The 14002-nt window shown below is 41.6% G+C and overlaps 1 protein-coding gene across 1 annotated transcript in view; it reads right to left on the reverse strand.

Annotated features, from left to right (window-relative positions):
* Positions 1–967: 967 nt before the first annotated feature.
* The window catches only part of LOC124255450 (nucleolar protein 6-like), a 40088-nt gene continuing 27053 nt past the window's right edge, over positions 968–14002 (reverse strand). Inside the window, exons 11-24 of the mRNA XM_046689366.1 lie at positions 12970–13085; positions 12160–12337; positions 11929–12051; positions 11357–11508; positions 10148–10379; positions 9668–9785; positions 9347–9504; positions 8223–8386; positions 7711–7863; positions 6168–6265; positions 5807–6021; positions 5050–5244; positions 2712–2813; positions 968–1857 (exon numbers count right to left, since the gene is read on the reverse strand). Of these exons, the coding sequence (XP_046545322.1) occupies positions 1705–1857; positions 2712–2813; positions 5050–5244; positions 5807–6021; positions 6168–6265; positions 7711–7863; positions 8223–8386; positions 9347–9504; positions 9668–9785; positions 10148–10379; positions 11357–11508; positions 11929–12051; positions 12160–12337; positions 12970–13085 (2157 nt within the window). The 3' untranslated portion in view covers positions 968–1704. The remainder of the gene's footprint in view (positions 1858–2711; positions 2814–5049; positions 5245–5806; positions 6022–6167; positions 6266–7710; positions 7864–8222; positions 8387–9346; positions 9505–9667; positions 9786–10147; positions 10380–11356; positions 11509–11928; positions 12052–12159; positions 12338–12969; positions 13086–14002) is intronic.

Genomic DNA, 14002 nt, shown 5'->3' on the forward strand with positions numbered 1-14002 from the left:
CTTTTTGAAGGGATTTGATAGCTTTTTCTAGCAATTTTCGTTGTGCTAATTTTAAATTGAGGCTTTCAATGTCCGACTTATCCAGGGCCAGAAGTTCGCTTGAGTTAGTGAATTCTTCTTTAGTCATCTTATTAATAGAACTATCTGTAACGCCTTGCTTTCTAAGCCAAGCCTCGAAAGTTTCTTTCTCCGCCATACTCAAACTAACCCGAGCCGAACTTATCTGTCCGTACGCGCCGGCTGCAGCCATGGGACTGACTTCTCTGTCCCATAGAAAGATGAGTGCGCAAGCATGCTCATTACGCACATGCATGCTTGCGCGGTAGAGTGCTGTCTCCCGGTAGAGCACCTGTCTGTCCAAGGCCTGTCGGAGTTAAACTTAAATAATATAGATTATTACCCCGATATTACCTGTAAATTACTCTGTGGTTGGGATGAAAGGTAATAACCCTGGAGACAACACTGGAACCCAAAAGGGCACCTGTTGTGAGATCATTCCCCACTTTGTGGCAGGACATCAAACACTTATGTAAGCATGTGTATTTCAGGTCACCTATGAATAGTGAAACTGGTATTTCTAGTAACACAACTTACACATTATCACTGCATGCACCTGGGGTTAAGGGCACAAATTAAATGTGCCCCAAGGCACATGTGTGCTCAATGTATGCCCCCAGGGGTAAGGGCACAAGACAATCTGAGCCCCCAGGAGTGAGGGCACAAGATAACCTGTGCCCTCAGGAGTAAAGGCACAAGATAACCTGTGCCCTCAGAGGTAAAGGCACAAGATAATCTGAGCCCCCAGGAGTAAGGGCACAAGATAACCTGTGCCCTCAGGAGTAAGGGTACAAGACAATGTGTGCCCCCAGCGGTAATTGCTCAAGTAAACGTGTGTCCTCAGAAGTAAGTGTACAAGTACATTCTGCGGAGTACTGGCACAGAACATGACAGATAGCAACAAGATTTATTTTGGCAGATGAAATGTTTAATTTTCTTGATTCATTCTTAACAAACAATGGGTTGGACATAACATTATGGTACAATCTTCTGTGACTACAAAATGCTTCAGTATTCTTTTCATAAATATTTCATATGTTCTTGTACATTACGTTCTATTATGAACCATCCTCAACAAAACACGAACTCATTCAAATCAGACTAGAGCTTGATATTGCTACACAGAGAGCTGACGACACCACAACACAGGTCACAGCAGAACGATATTCCGTGACCAACCAACAAATTACTCACAAGAATTCAACAAAAGAAAGCTGTCATAAAGCTGACATCACAAGCTTTATTAGTTTTAAATTGCCAACTTCCATTCCAGACTATGGTTTTAAACATTTTTTACCAAGTCCTCAATTCAACTTTGAAAACTAAACATTGAAAATTCAAGGTCTTATAGACAAGTGAGATCAGAGGGAAGTGGAATGTAAGCAAAAATATGTCTCTTCTGTTTCAAATGTCAGACATGTCCATATCAAGATCAATCATTGAGAATCAGATTATTGTTCCTAACGTGCCATGTCAACCTTGTCAAGGCAGTGTAAGATTCATGATCTGGTAAGGGACACTTTGGATTGTTCTGATGAAAGGTCATTCTTAATGTCTGTGTAACAATAGCAAGCTCTAAGATTGGATTTGAATGAGATTGAACAAGACATAACAATGTTCACAATTTGAAGAATGGTGATGGGACATCTATGTCTGTGACTTCATCTTTTTAACATGAGTGACCAGTCCCTTCCCCAACACTTGAAAGTCTGCAATGATGGCATCCATGTTCACTTTGAGAAGAACGTCTTCAGCGTTGGAGGCACTGCTGTCCACGATGCAGCCCCCAACATCCAATACCTGCCAAAGAAACATTACTTTTGGTTTTTAACATGCTGACATAGTTAGTTTTTCAACAGCTTCTGTGTTGAAATAAATATCCATCAGTCCTAGGGTCACACTTCTGTATATTTTAGGCTTTATGTCTTTCTTCAGCTTCAGGAGTGAGTGAGTTTAATTTTACTCCACTTTTAGCAATGTTCCAGCAATATCATGACAGGGGACACTAGAAATGGGCTTCACACATTGTACCTATGTGGGGAATCAAACCAGGGTATTTGGCGTGACGAGCGAACGCTTCAACCACTAGGCAACTTCAGGAAGTTGAGTGAAGGTAACATGGAAGGTATCATGGAACCTCAGCTTCCTGTAGGGGGAAAGCCCAAAGTGCAGATGCTGATCTCACACATTCAACACTTTGGTGAAATCTTTAACCACATGTATCTTGCTGACTAATCTAGAAACATCGTCTTGGCAAAACCAAAATGTGAACACATGGTGAAAGATATCTTGCAAACTCTGCACTACGAACTGTGACCCCTTAGAGTTAGTGAGTATGGTTTTAAGCCGCTTTTAGCAAAATTCCAGCAATATCACGGTTGGAGACACCAGAAATGGGATTCACACATTGTACCCATGTGGCGAATCAAACCAGGGTATTTGGCATGACGGGCAAACGCCTTAACCACTAGGATACCCACCCGTCCTGTGACCCCTTAGACGACTGGGAGGTTAAAATATACATAAAGTGAAAAGAGACGATGTGTACACAGCCTTTCAACAGTTGTTATTTAGCTTTTATTTGTTACATTTTTGTTGTGTTCAATCAAAGGTTGAGTAAATGAGACATAATATAATTTATGGGATTTGCCAACCTTAAAAGGTCTTGTTTCCTTGGCTTTTGGCTTCCACACAACACCAATAGTAGCGCCGCCATACTTGTCATGGAAGAACAGTGCCAGGTCACCAAAGGCCCCCTGCAAAACATAATAAATAGTTGCATCAAACACCTACAGTTTAAAATTCTTCTAACACTGATTCAGTTTCAGTATAAAGGAATTATGGTGGTGTGTATATTTTCTGATGCTTATACATGTATATTCCTGGAAATTTTAATGATTTTCAAGAGTCAAATAATGAAGGACATTTTAAGCACAGTAAGATTTAGTAGCCAATACTAAGGACAGACCAAGTGAAGAGTGCATTTATAAATTGCAATGGTTTCTGGAAAGTTCCACTATTACATTGTTCTCTACATGTCCACTGCATACATGATGGAATCTTACCTTTATGGTAGACCCATACAAATCATAGTAATCTTACCCTCAGTTCCTCCAGGTAGAACTGTACAGGGTTGCAGAAATCTTACTCTCAGTTCCTCCAGGTAGAACTGTACTGGATTGCAGTAATCTTACTCTCAGTTCCTCCAGGTAGAACGGTACTGGGTTGCAGTAATCTTACCCTCAGTTCCTCCAGGTAGAACTATACTGGGTTGCAGTAATCTTACCCTCAGTTCCTCCAGGTAGAACTGTACTGGATTGCAGTAATCTTACCCTCAGTTCCTCCAGGTAGAACTGTACTGGATTGCAGTAATCTTACCCTCAGTTCCTCCAGGTAGAACTGTACTGGATTGCAGTAATCTTACCCTCAGTTCCTCCAGGTAGAACTGTACTGGATTGCAGTAATCTTACCCTCAGTTCCTCCAGGTAGAACTGTACTGGATTGCAGTAATCTTACCCTCAGTTCCTCCAGGTAGAACTGTACTGGATTGCAGTAATCTTACCCTCAGTTCCTCCAGGTAGAACTGTACTGGGTTGTAGAAATCTTACCCTCAGTTCCTCCAGGTAGAACTGTACTGGGTTGCAGTAATCTTACCCTCAGTTCCTCCAGGTAGAACTGTACTGGGTTGCAGTAATCTTACCCTCAGTTCCTCCAGGTAGAACTGTACTGGATTGCAGTAATCTTACCCTCAGTTCCTCCAGGTAGAACTGTACTGGGTTGCAGTAATCTTACCCTCAGTTCCTCCAGGTAGAACTGTACTGGATTGCAGTAATCTTACCCTCAGTTCCTCCAGGTAGAACTGTACTGGATTGCAGTAATCTTACCCTCAGTTCCTCCAGGTAGAACTGTACTGGGTTGCAGTAATCTTACCCTCAGTTCCTCCAGGTAGAACTGTACTGGAGTTGCAGTAATCTTACTCTCAGTTCCTCCAGGTAGAACTGTACTGGATTGCAGTAATCTTACCTCAGTTCCTCCAGGTAGAACTGTACTGGGTTGCAGAAATCTTACCCCTCAGTTCCTCCAGGTAGAACTGTACTGGGTTGCAGTAATCTTACTCCTCAGTTCCTCCAGGTAGAACTGTACTGGATTGCAGTAATCTTACCCTCAGTTCCTCCAGGTAGAACTGTACTGGATTGCAGTAATCTTACCCTCAGTTCCTCCAGGTAGAACTGTACTGGATTGCAGTAATCTTACCCTCAGTTCCTCCAGGTAGAACTGTACTGGATTGCAGTAATCTTACCCTCAGTTCCTCCAGGTAGAACTGTACTGGGTTGCAGTAATCTTACCCTCAGTTCCTCCAGGTAGAACTGTACTGGGTTGCAGTAATCTTACTCTCAGTTCCTCCAGGTAGAACTGTACTGGGTTGCAGTAATCTTACCCTCAGTTCCTCCAGGTAGAACTGTACTGGGTTGCAGTAATCTTACCCTCAGTTCCTCCAGGTAGAACTGTACTGGGTTGCAGTAATCTTACTCTCAGTTCCTCCAGGTAGAACTGTACTGGGTTGCAGTAATCTTACCCTCAGTTCCTCCAGGTAGAACTGTACTGGGTTGCAGTAATCTTACCCTCAGTTCCTCCAGGTAGAACTGTACTGGGTTGCAGTAATCTTACCCTCAGTTCCTCCAGGTAGAACTGTACTGGATTGCAGTAATCTTACTCTCAGTTCCTCCAGGTAGAACTGTACTGGGTTGCAGTAATCTTACCCTCAGTTCCTCCAGGTAGAACTGTACTGGGTTGCAGTAATCTTACTCTCTGTTCCTCCAGGTAGAACTGTACTGGGTTGCAGTAATCTTACCCTCAGTTCCTCCAGGTAGAACCATATTTGATTGTAGAAATCTTACCCTCAGTTCCTCCAGGTTGAACTGAACCGGATTGCAGTAATCTTACTCTCAGTTTTCCTAAAGGTAGAATTGTACTAGGTTGTAGTAATCTTACCCTCAGTTCCTCCAGGTAGAACTGTACTGGGTCGTAGTCCACAACTGGCATCAATCTCTTCCAAGTATTCTCAGACTCTCTTGTGGGAATCTTTGTTGCCATGGCAATATCCACTGCCTGGTGCTGTCTGGGTAAATGCTTGGTCTTCAGGTAGATTACAAGGTCAAACGCATCTAGTGGTGGTCGGAAGATTGTCTGAAAACAAAAACAACACTTACCGGTAATCACAAATAGGCAATAGAGGTGTTCATTCAAGGTGTGAGTTTTGATTACACATAGCTAACAACTCATTCACCTCTCACAACTCCACTATGAATACAACCACTATCATCTTCAACAATTGACGTGTAAGATCGGAGACAAAGAGCCAATCAGGCTCTCCGACTTGGATGATGCATGTCATCACATCTCATGTTACCTTCACTCAACTTCCCGAGGTTGCCTAGTGGTTAAAGCGTTCGCTCGTCACGCCAAATACCCGGGTTCGAATCCCCACATGGGTACAATGTGTTAAGCCCATTTCTTGTGTTCGCCCGCGTAATGTTGCTGGAATATTGCTAAAAGCGGCATAAAACCAAACTCAGTCAGTCAGTCATCACATCTCAGTTAAATACATCAATGCTCATGCTGTCCATCACTGGACTGTCTGGTCCAGGAGGAACTATCTATATGCAGTCATCATGTAGATGGAATATTGCTGAGTGCTGTAAACACAACAAAAATATTGATCATTAACATCTTTGTGATAGAAATGTACCTTGAAGTCGGCGTTGATGTAGTCGTCCTGCAGCTGCTGCTGCAACACCTGCAGCGACTGCTGAGCCAGCAACACCAGCCTCTGAAGTATCGGCACTGTTGGGCGTTCCCTCGTCCAGTGCCCAATCAATCGGTCTTGTGGCGTACAAATACACATCAAGGGGAGACTACTTCTGTCCTCAGCAAACTTCTTTTGAATGTCAGAGATGTCCTCCTCTAAAACAGGGAGTCATCACACATGGAACAAATTATATCACAATCAGGACACCGGTTATTATCTTTCCATTTCTGTAAACTTCGAGAATGGCAAAGGCATGCTATGTAACAGTTAAACACTTAGCCATGGATGTTAAACAACTCACTGGAGAACTCTTTGTTCAGGTTGATGATAAGTGGTAGGGTCTTCCAGTCAAACGTTGACATGATACTCAAGAAACGGAGGAAACCAACCATTGGTGATCTGTAAACAGCAAGTGTAAACTAATCAATGCTAGTAAAACTGTAATACAACCATTTCTAGTTACTGATGATTTCAACAGCAATGTATATTATTACAATAATTTCAACTTCAACAAGAAGACATGGTCATCAATATCCCCTGCTATATAGTGTCCTGTTTCTATTTGGTTCCAGTTTTTTAACTTCACCACGGTATTCATGTCCTGAAAACACATACCACATTTGGTTTCGCTATCAATAATGGTTTTTGAGAAAATCTGTCCCCATTGGGGATACCGTGCACTAAGTCAAGAAACGCATGACAAGGGCCATAACTCTGTAACGAATTGTAATGCAGTTTCAGTTTCTGAACTCCATCAAGGCATTCATGTGCTGAAAACACATACCACATTTGGTTTCCCTATCTATAACGGTTTCTGAGAAAATCTGTCCCCATCATCTCGTACAGATGGACGGAAGGAAGGATGGATGGACGGACGGAGCTCAAACCTCAATTTAAACAAGCATTGTCACTAAGGTGACATAATCCCCCGCCGCAAATTAACAAATCAAACTTATAAAGTAATGAAAGTTTAAGATGAAGGTAAATGTCAACAAAAACGTGACCAGTCAACCTCTCTTGATATCTGGCTCTTTAGTTGTTCAAACAAACACATATTTTCAAGACTGACTTTGACCTTGACATGAATGTCATAGAGTATGAAATATGCAAAAATAGTACTAAAGAAATTGCTTTTTGAAAAACATTCAAGGGAAGTCTTGAAAGTCTATGAAGAAAGTCCAGTGAACCGTTCTTGAAACATCTTGCTGACAATTCAGGTTAACATGCTGAAATCTTCAAAATGTCTCTGTGACCCTAATAATAAAGTGAAGGTCACCAAAATCAAATGGGCCCTGCGCCTTCCCTGGATGAAGCTTGGTGTCAAATATGAAGAAACTCCAGGGAATGGTTCTGGAGGTATCTCGCTGACAAGCATAACATGCATGTTAATATGCTGAAATCTTCAAAGTGTCTCTGTGACCTTGAAAATTAAGTGAATGTCACCAAAATTGACTGGGCACTGTGCCTTCCCTAGATAAAGCTTGGTGTTGAATATAAAGAAAATCCAGTGAACGGTTCTTGAGATAGCTTAACATGCAGGTAAAACGTTAAAGTCCCCTTGTGACCTTGAAATGAAGGTCAAGCTAACCAAACCTGACTTGGGCCTTTCTTATACTGTGATGAAGCTAGATACCAAATATGAAAAGAATCTAGTCAACCGTTCTTAAGATATTCCAATTCGTACGGACGGACGGACGGACGGAGCCTAATACTAAATCCCCCGCTTCATGCTAAACGCACGGCGGTGGATAATATATTCCTCAAACAGTGTTTGTGAAAACTGGTAGTGGAATCTCTACCTTAATATCTTAAAATCATGGATCAAGATGTGGCACATCACCTACCCTGGAGCAGTATATGGGGCAGGACTGATGTAGCAGTGTGCCACCACCAGCTCTATTGCCTCCTCTGCAATGTAGTCCAGCATCATGTGGCTGGCGATCCACCTCTTGACCAGCCTCACAGCTCCACTGAAGGTATTGTTCTGTTGTTGTATCCTGAACAAGAGAATATTCACATACAATCATTAAGTTTTCCACTCAATACCAATCTTAAAGTAAACTTACTTCAGGAGCAGTTTTAAGACATATATAAAAGAAATATGTCCCCTAACAATCATATGTGAGTTAATCATCATGAAAACGACATGACAAGTACTTGACAAGTTTGTTTATTGCTTGCACCACCATCATTAAAGACAGTAATAAGGATATTCAAGTCTGGACCATGAGCTCCCAGTTCCAGTGATAAATCTAATAAACACTGGGGTAAATCTGCCTGTTTACATATTCAACATTACAATTGGAGAGCAAAGATACAAAACAGTGACTAGAAACTGAGTGACAAATGAGCATACCCATGTAGTGTGCTGGTCAGTTTGGGGCAGGCACTGTACTCTCTTTGAAGTCTCTGAGATTCTTCGGTGTCATGTGACTGTGTTGTTCCTTCCGGACTGGTGTACATTTTGGCCAAGGTAATCTCACGCATGTTGCCAATCTTCAGCCTGAACACATACCCATCCTGCAAGGATATCGAGAGTCACTGATGATCCTACACATGGAAATGTTAGAACACCTTATCTTCAGCCTGAACACATACCCATCCTGCAAGGATATCGAGAGTCATTGATGATCCTACACATGGAAATGTTGGAACACCTTATCTTGACCCTGAACACATACCCATCCTGCAAGGATATCGAGAGACTCATTTATGATCCTACACATGGAAATAATGGAACACCTTATCAGAAGACAACTGGTATTTCCATCAGGGTGTAATAGTGGTGTTCTAGATAATGAAACTCAATGACATCAATAATGGGCACAATCAGCAGTTTGGTTGATTTTTTTATGCCAGATATTACGACAGTATGACAGTTGCCTGTTTGGTTTGTTTCTTGTTTAACGTCGCATTTAGCAATATTCCAAATAAGTTGCGGGGTCTGTAATTAATCAAGTCTAGACCAGATAATCCAGTGATCAACAGCATGAGCATCTATCTATCTACACATTTAGGATACGATGACATGTGTCAACCAAGTCAACCAGAATGACCACCTCATCCTATTAGTCGCTTCTTACGACAAGCATGGGTTGCTGAAGATCAATTCTAACCCGGATCTTCACGGGTCGACAGCTGCCTGTACTGAACGTAGTCTGATCCAGACAATCCAGTGATGAATACTGACAACAATCCATGTTGTTTTGAGTACAATAAAGCACAATCAACCAAGTCACAGACCAGCTCTAACAACCAATCATATTTTACCCAATCCTGGAAGAAAACCCAAGGTCAGAGTTATCACCAACACTAAACACGCTGGTAATAAGAATAATATGTTGATTGAATTACTAAATCTTAAACCTGGAAATTAAAACAAACAGCTGATATAATAACTATTCCTACGTGTTGGCATGACAAACATAATCCTGGGATGTTGCCATTGATTTGATTCAAAGAAGATGGAAGCACACAGACCTTCAGAACATCCAGATGGGCAGGAGCAACCTTGACAAAGAATGAAGGATCCTTCCTCTTCAGTGCCTGTGACAGCTGGAGGAAGAAGGCTGCCTTCAGTCGGCGCATCGCCTCCAGGTCGTCGGGCCACTTGCCGCTCCCCTCCAGCTTGCACATTACTGAAGCAGACATTGGAACATTACAGGAACTGCACAACACTGAAGCCAAAGTGGAAATTTCACGATGTCTGTACCTTACAGACATTGCAAGAACTGTACAATGGGAATGGGACATGGGAATATCACAAGGTGTGTACCATACATCAGCAGGAACAGGACTCACCAGTCATTGTGGGCACATAGAAAGGGGCAGGTTTGTCAGGGTGCGGGAGAAACTCGGATCCTGTTGATGCATTTGTTGTCTGAATGTTAGCTGGAATTGCAGGCATTGCTGGAAACACCTGAAACACATGCAAAATACCAGAGCCATATTATTCAGCTTCAAGTTTTCTTTACATGCATTAATGCATAAGCATATACCTTTGATATCTACTCCTAAATTAAGGACCTGTAGCCTATTGTAAGTGGAAGGATGTGATGTTTCATTAATGAAATTAAAATATAATTGACCCTTGCCTTGCCATTTTCCAAAAAGGTACGTCCCCCAGAGGAAATGAATGTACAACCAAAACAAATCACAAACATCAGAAATTTCATCAAAATTTATCCATAAATTAACCTAACATTTTCTGACAGAAGCTGACACTATAGAACCTTGCATAAACCAGTCCTGTACCTGACTGCTGCTGTCACCCCAACCCACCTCTGCAAACCTGAAGACCGGTGACACTCCCTGCACTGACTTCACGCTGAGCGGCAGCCCATCCAGCCGATGGAGGAGTTTACTCAACTGGTCCAATGATTGTACAATGGCCATATGTTCTTCCTCGCCTGTGCCATACACGGAGTTGTCTCCCTTTGGTTTCGGCAGGTGCAGTAGGGAATCCAGATGGTGACTCAGGAAATGAACATTGCATGATGGGATATCTGCATGTCTGAATAGAAGGAGTGTTACATATTAAATGCTATGACATTGAATATGACAGATGCAGTAGAATGTATGGCCATTGGTTGACAGATACCCCAGATGTCATGCATGACACCAGTGTGATGATGTGGAGTGGTTGTATGCAGCTAGAGCTGGTGAGAAAGAGATTGATACTTGGATCTATCGTTGATGGGAAGAATGTTTCACAATTTTAACTTTTGTGATGACATATAGTTTAAGTCTACTCACACAATACACAAAGTTAGGTCTTATTGAGGTCTGCTTTTAAATTATGTTCAGGACACTATTTTTTAGTTATCAATGAAAAAATACCAGTGATGTGAAAAATGTTTCAGACTTTCTGGCATTTTAGCTCAGAGTTACTTCTCTGATATGTATTGATAATCAATATAATTTAGTTAATGATTATTAATCTCTATGATCTATACTGACAGCAAGCCCTATCTCTAGCAGTCATCAAAGTTCCAGCTGTCGTACCTGCCCATATATAACTGACTTTGGACCAGACAGTCCCATACACAATATCCACATCATTGCTGCAGTCAGTCAAGACATCTAGTCTCCTCACCAAATCCATTTCAGTTTTTCACATTTTTGGTATATTCACAGGGTTTTACCTGACAAACATGGACGTCCCGACGGCCCCCAATTATTAATTCTAAGGATCCTTTCAGACAATATGAGGGTCTTGTGAAGTAACAGTGGGAAGTGAATTTTTTTTCTGCATCCATTCTCTATAGTTGTGTGTACTGGACACACATTTGAGCATCATGTATAACCCTGTATTTGTATAATGCCAGCGTCAGCTACATCATATCAGCTTTATGGTAGGTAGCCTGTAAGTAATAGAGCGTTGATCTCTTACAGGATGTTTTGTTGGATAAATAACTGACGTACAGATTTTGGTTTGGAATCCTAGATACATCTCTGTAATAGGCTAAAATGCACACAAGGCTAAGATACCTGTTGAGGATGTGTTTGATGACTTTGGAGCAGACGTGTCTTCTCTTGCTGATAAGTGAGGATGTCATCCACACAACTGCCTCACAGATACTGGAGTCCTGGAACCGCCGGAGTTCCGACTTCTCTGCCCACAGCTCCCGGAACTCTCGCGCCTGAAACAAATGATATAGTCACTGAGACTCAGATCAACCAATGCTAAACTTTATGTTCATATAATCTTGACAAAACAAAAAACAGCCATTACTCTTATATTTTCACAGATGATTTGTGTATTAAGTGGTAGGTAGTTCAACATATTTTTCACTAGGCCATAGAAACTTATTAGTTTCATATTGAACAATGCATGCAATAATATTCAAGCTATATGAAGGCAGCTGGTAAATAATCAAAGTCTGGACCAGACAATCCTCTGATTGATATTGTGATCAGTGATCCAAGCTGCTGGGGTACAATGACATGTAATCAGCCATGTCATCAAATGTGGCCACCTGGCTGTGTACAGTTCCGGGGGTTTATGGATGTGTGAGTGTATGTTTTCATTATCATAGATATAGACATGGATGGACTCTGACCTCTGCTGCCTGAGCAGGTGGCCCTTTGTTGATGATGCTGTTTGCCGTCTCTGGGTTCAGTAACAAACCAAACATCAAGCTTCCCACATTCTCTGGTCCTGGGGCTTTCTCTGTGATGCTCCACTGTAGAAAATTATGCAAACACTCAATTTAACTTCACTTCAAGAATCGTTTTTAAAATGTTATATATAAATCATAAACATATTGACTGAAGACACCAGGTGCACCTACCTGTGGGCAAGCTGTGAGTTGGGGCTGCACCAGGTGAATCCTGTTGCCCAGGGCCTTCTCCATCAGCTTCAAGAGGGCTGGCACACATGTGTGGACGTAATGACCACCATGGTCCATCAGGCTGTCCTCCAGCTGCAGTTTGGGCACTGATCTCCTTACATCTTCCATCTCCGAGATACTTGAACAATTGAAACAATTTACATATTGTAGAGTTATCACTGTCAATTCAGTCACTATGTTTTCAGCAATATCGTCACACAAAAACATGCCAGAGGACATACAGAAAAGAGGATATAAGGAGGATTCAGTCCTATCTTGCACTCCATGTACAATGTGAATGATCCCCCTACCCCTAAAATTTATGCACAAAGTAAGTGACCCCCTGCATGATGTCATGTACAAAATAAATTATGCCCCCCCTCATCCCTTCCCTTCATTTTTAAGCATAATCTTTTTAGATTTCTATGTATTAAAATTGCTGACCCCACCTAGTGCATGTGTACAAACTGATGACAAACACACACACACACCACCTCCCTAGAACAAAATGGATGACCCCCCACCCCTTAAAATCATCATCATCATCATCATCATCATCATCATCAAGTTTTAAGCTGTTGAACCAACATGAATGGTATTATTAGCAGATGAAAGTTTATGAAGTTTCGGCTTCATTTGTCCAGTGTTTTCTAAGATGTTGACAGGGAAGCCAGACAGTTCAATGCTCACTTGACACTCAAAGCTGAAGTACACCTCATATTGCTAGTTCACAGAAATACACAAGATGTGTCGATGGTGTTGTAAACTTACTGAAAACACAGGTCAAATTTCTGAATGAAAGGTACAGGTTTGAGTAGAAGTGTCTCAAAGGTGTTGGCCTCCGTGCCCTCTAAACACTTGATGGCTAGGTCAGCCTCATGCCGCACCTGTGAACATACAACACATACATTACCTGAATGTAACTCACATCAGAATCACTTACAACAATATGTTGCTACCCACGAGGTTCAAGATCAAATTTTGGTATTCTTCCCCGATGCCACGGGGAATATTTTTGGAGTATTTTTGTTCCTTGTGTGAATGTTATCCACATATTCCCATATTGTTGCCAGCCCTTGTATATATATAGTATGACCAGAATTTATTGAGAATTTTAGGAATATGTTTAATTGGATTTCTAGTATAAACAACCTAGACCAGCTATCAAGTGCTTGGTTTCATTCAAGAGAGACAACTCCGTTAATTCTTTTTCATTAGTTTGTGAAGAGTTATCCCCCTTTGTTTACTTGCTAGCAGACGACATTTTCAGTGGTACTCAGTATGGATGATTTAGAGAAGAGGAAGTTGATTTTAGAGTATTATAACAGGGACATCATAGCAGCTAAAGTGATTTCAAGTAGAACAGGCATCCCTTTGTCCACTGTTTATCGTGTTTTGAAAAATATTGCAAATGGATATGGCATTCAGCAGAGGTAGGGCCCAGAAAATTATCTGTCGGTGACAGGAGGCGGCTTGGTATTCGTGTTTCTAAAACAAAGCGATGGAGTTTAGAAAACTTAAGGCCGGATATGATTGATAGAGGAACTGTGGCTGTCTGTAAGGAGACAATTAGAACTGAGCTGCATGCAATGGGTTGGCAGAAAAGTCGAGGAATTCCATCACCGATCATGAAACCTGAACAAAAGGAGCGAAGGTTGAACTGGTGCTTACAGCATAGAAATTTTAACTGGGACAATGTGATTTTCTCAGATGAAAGTTCTGTATGGCTGTTTCCTAATACACTGAAATTCTGGACCAAACAAACCCAAAGTACAGTCTGAAATTTAACGTGTGGGGTGGCATA

This window comes from Haliotis rubra, unplaced genomic scaffold, assembly GCF_003918875.1.
Source record: "Haliotis rubra isolate DU_JTF1 unplaced genomic scaffold, ASM391887v1 Scf60, whole genome shotgun sequence".
NCBI lineage: Eukaryota > Metazoa > Mollusca > Gastropoda > Lepetellida > Haliotidae > Haliotis > Haliotis rubra.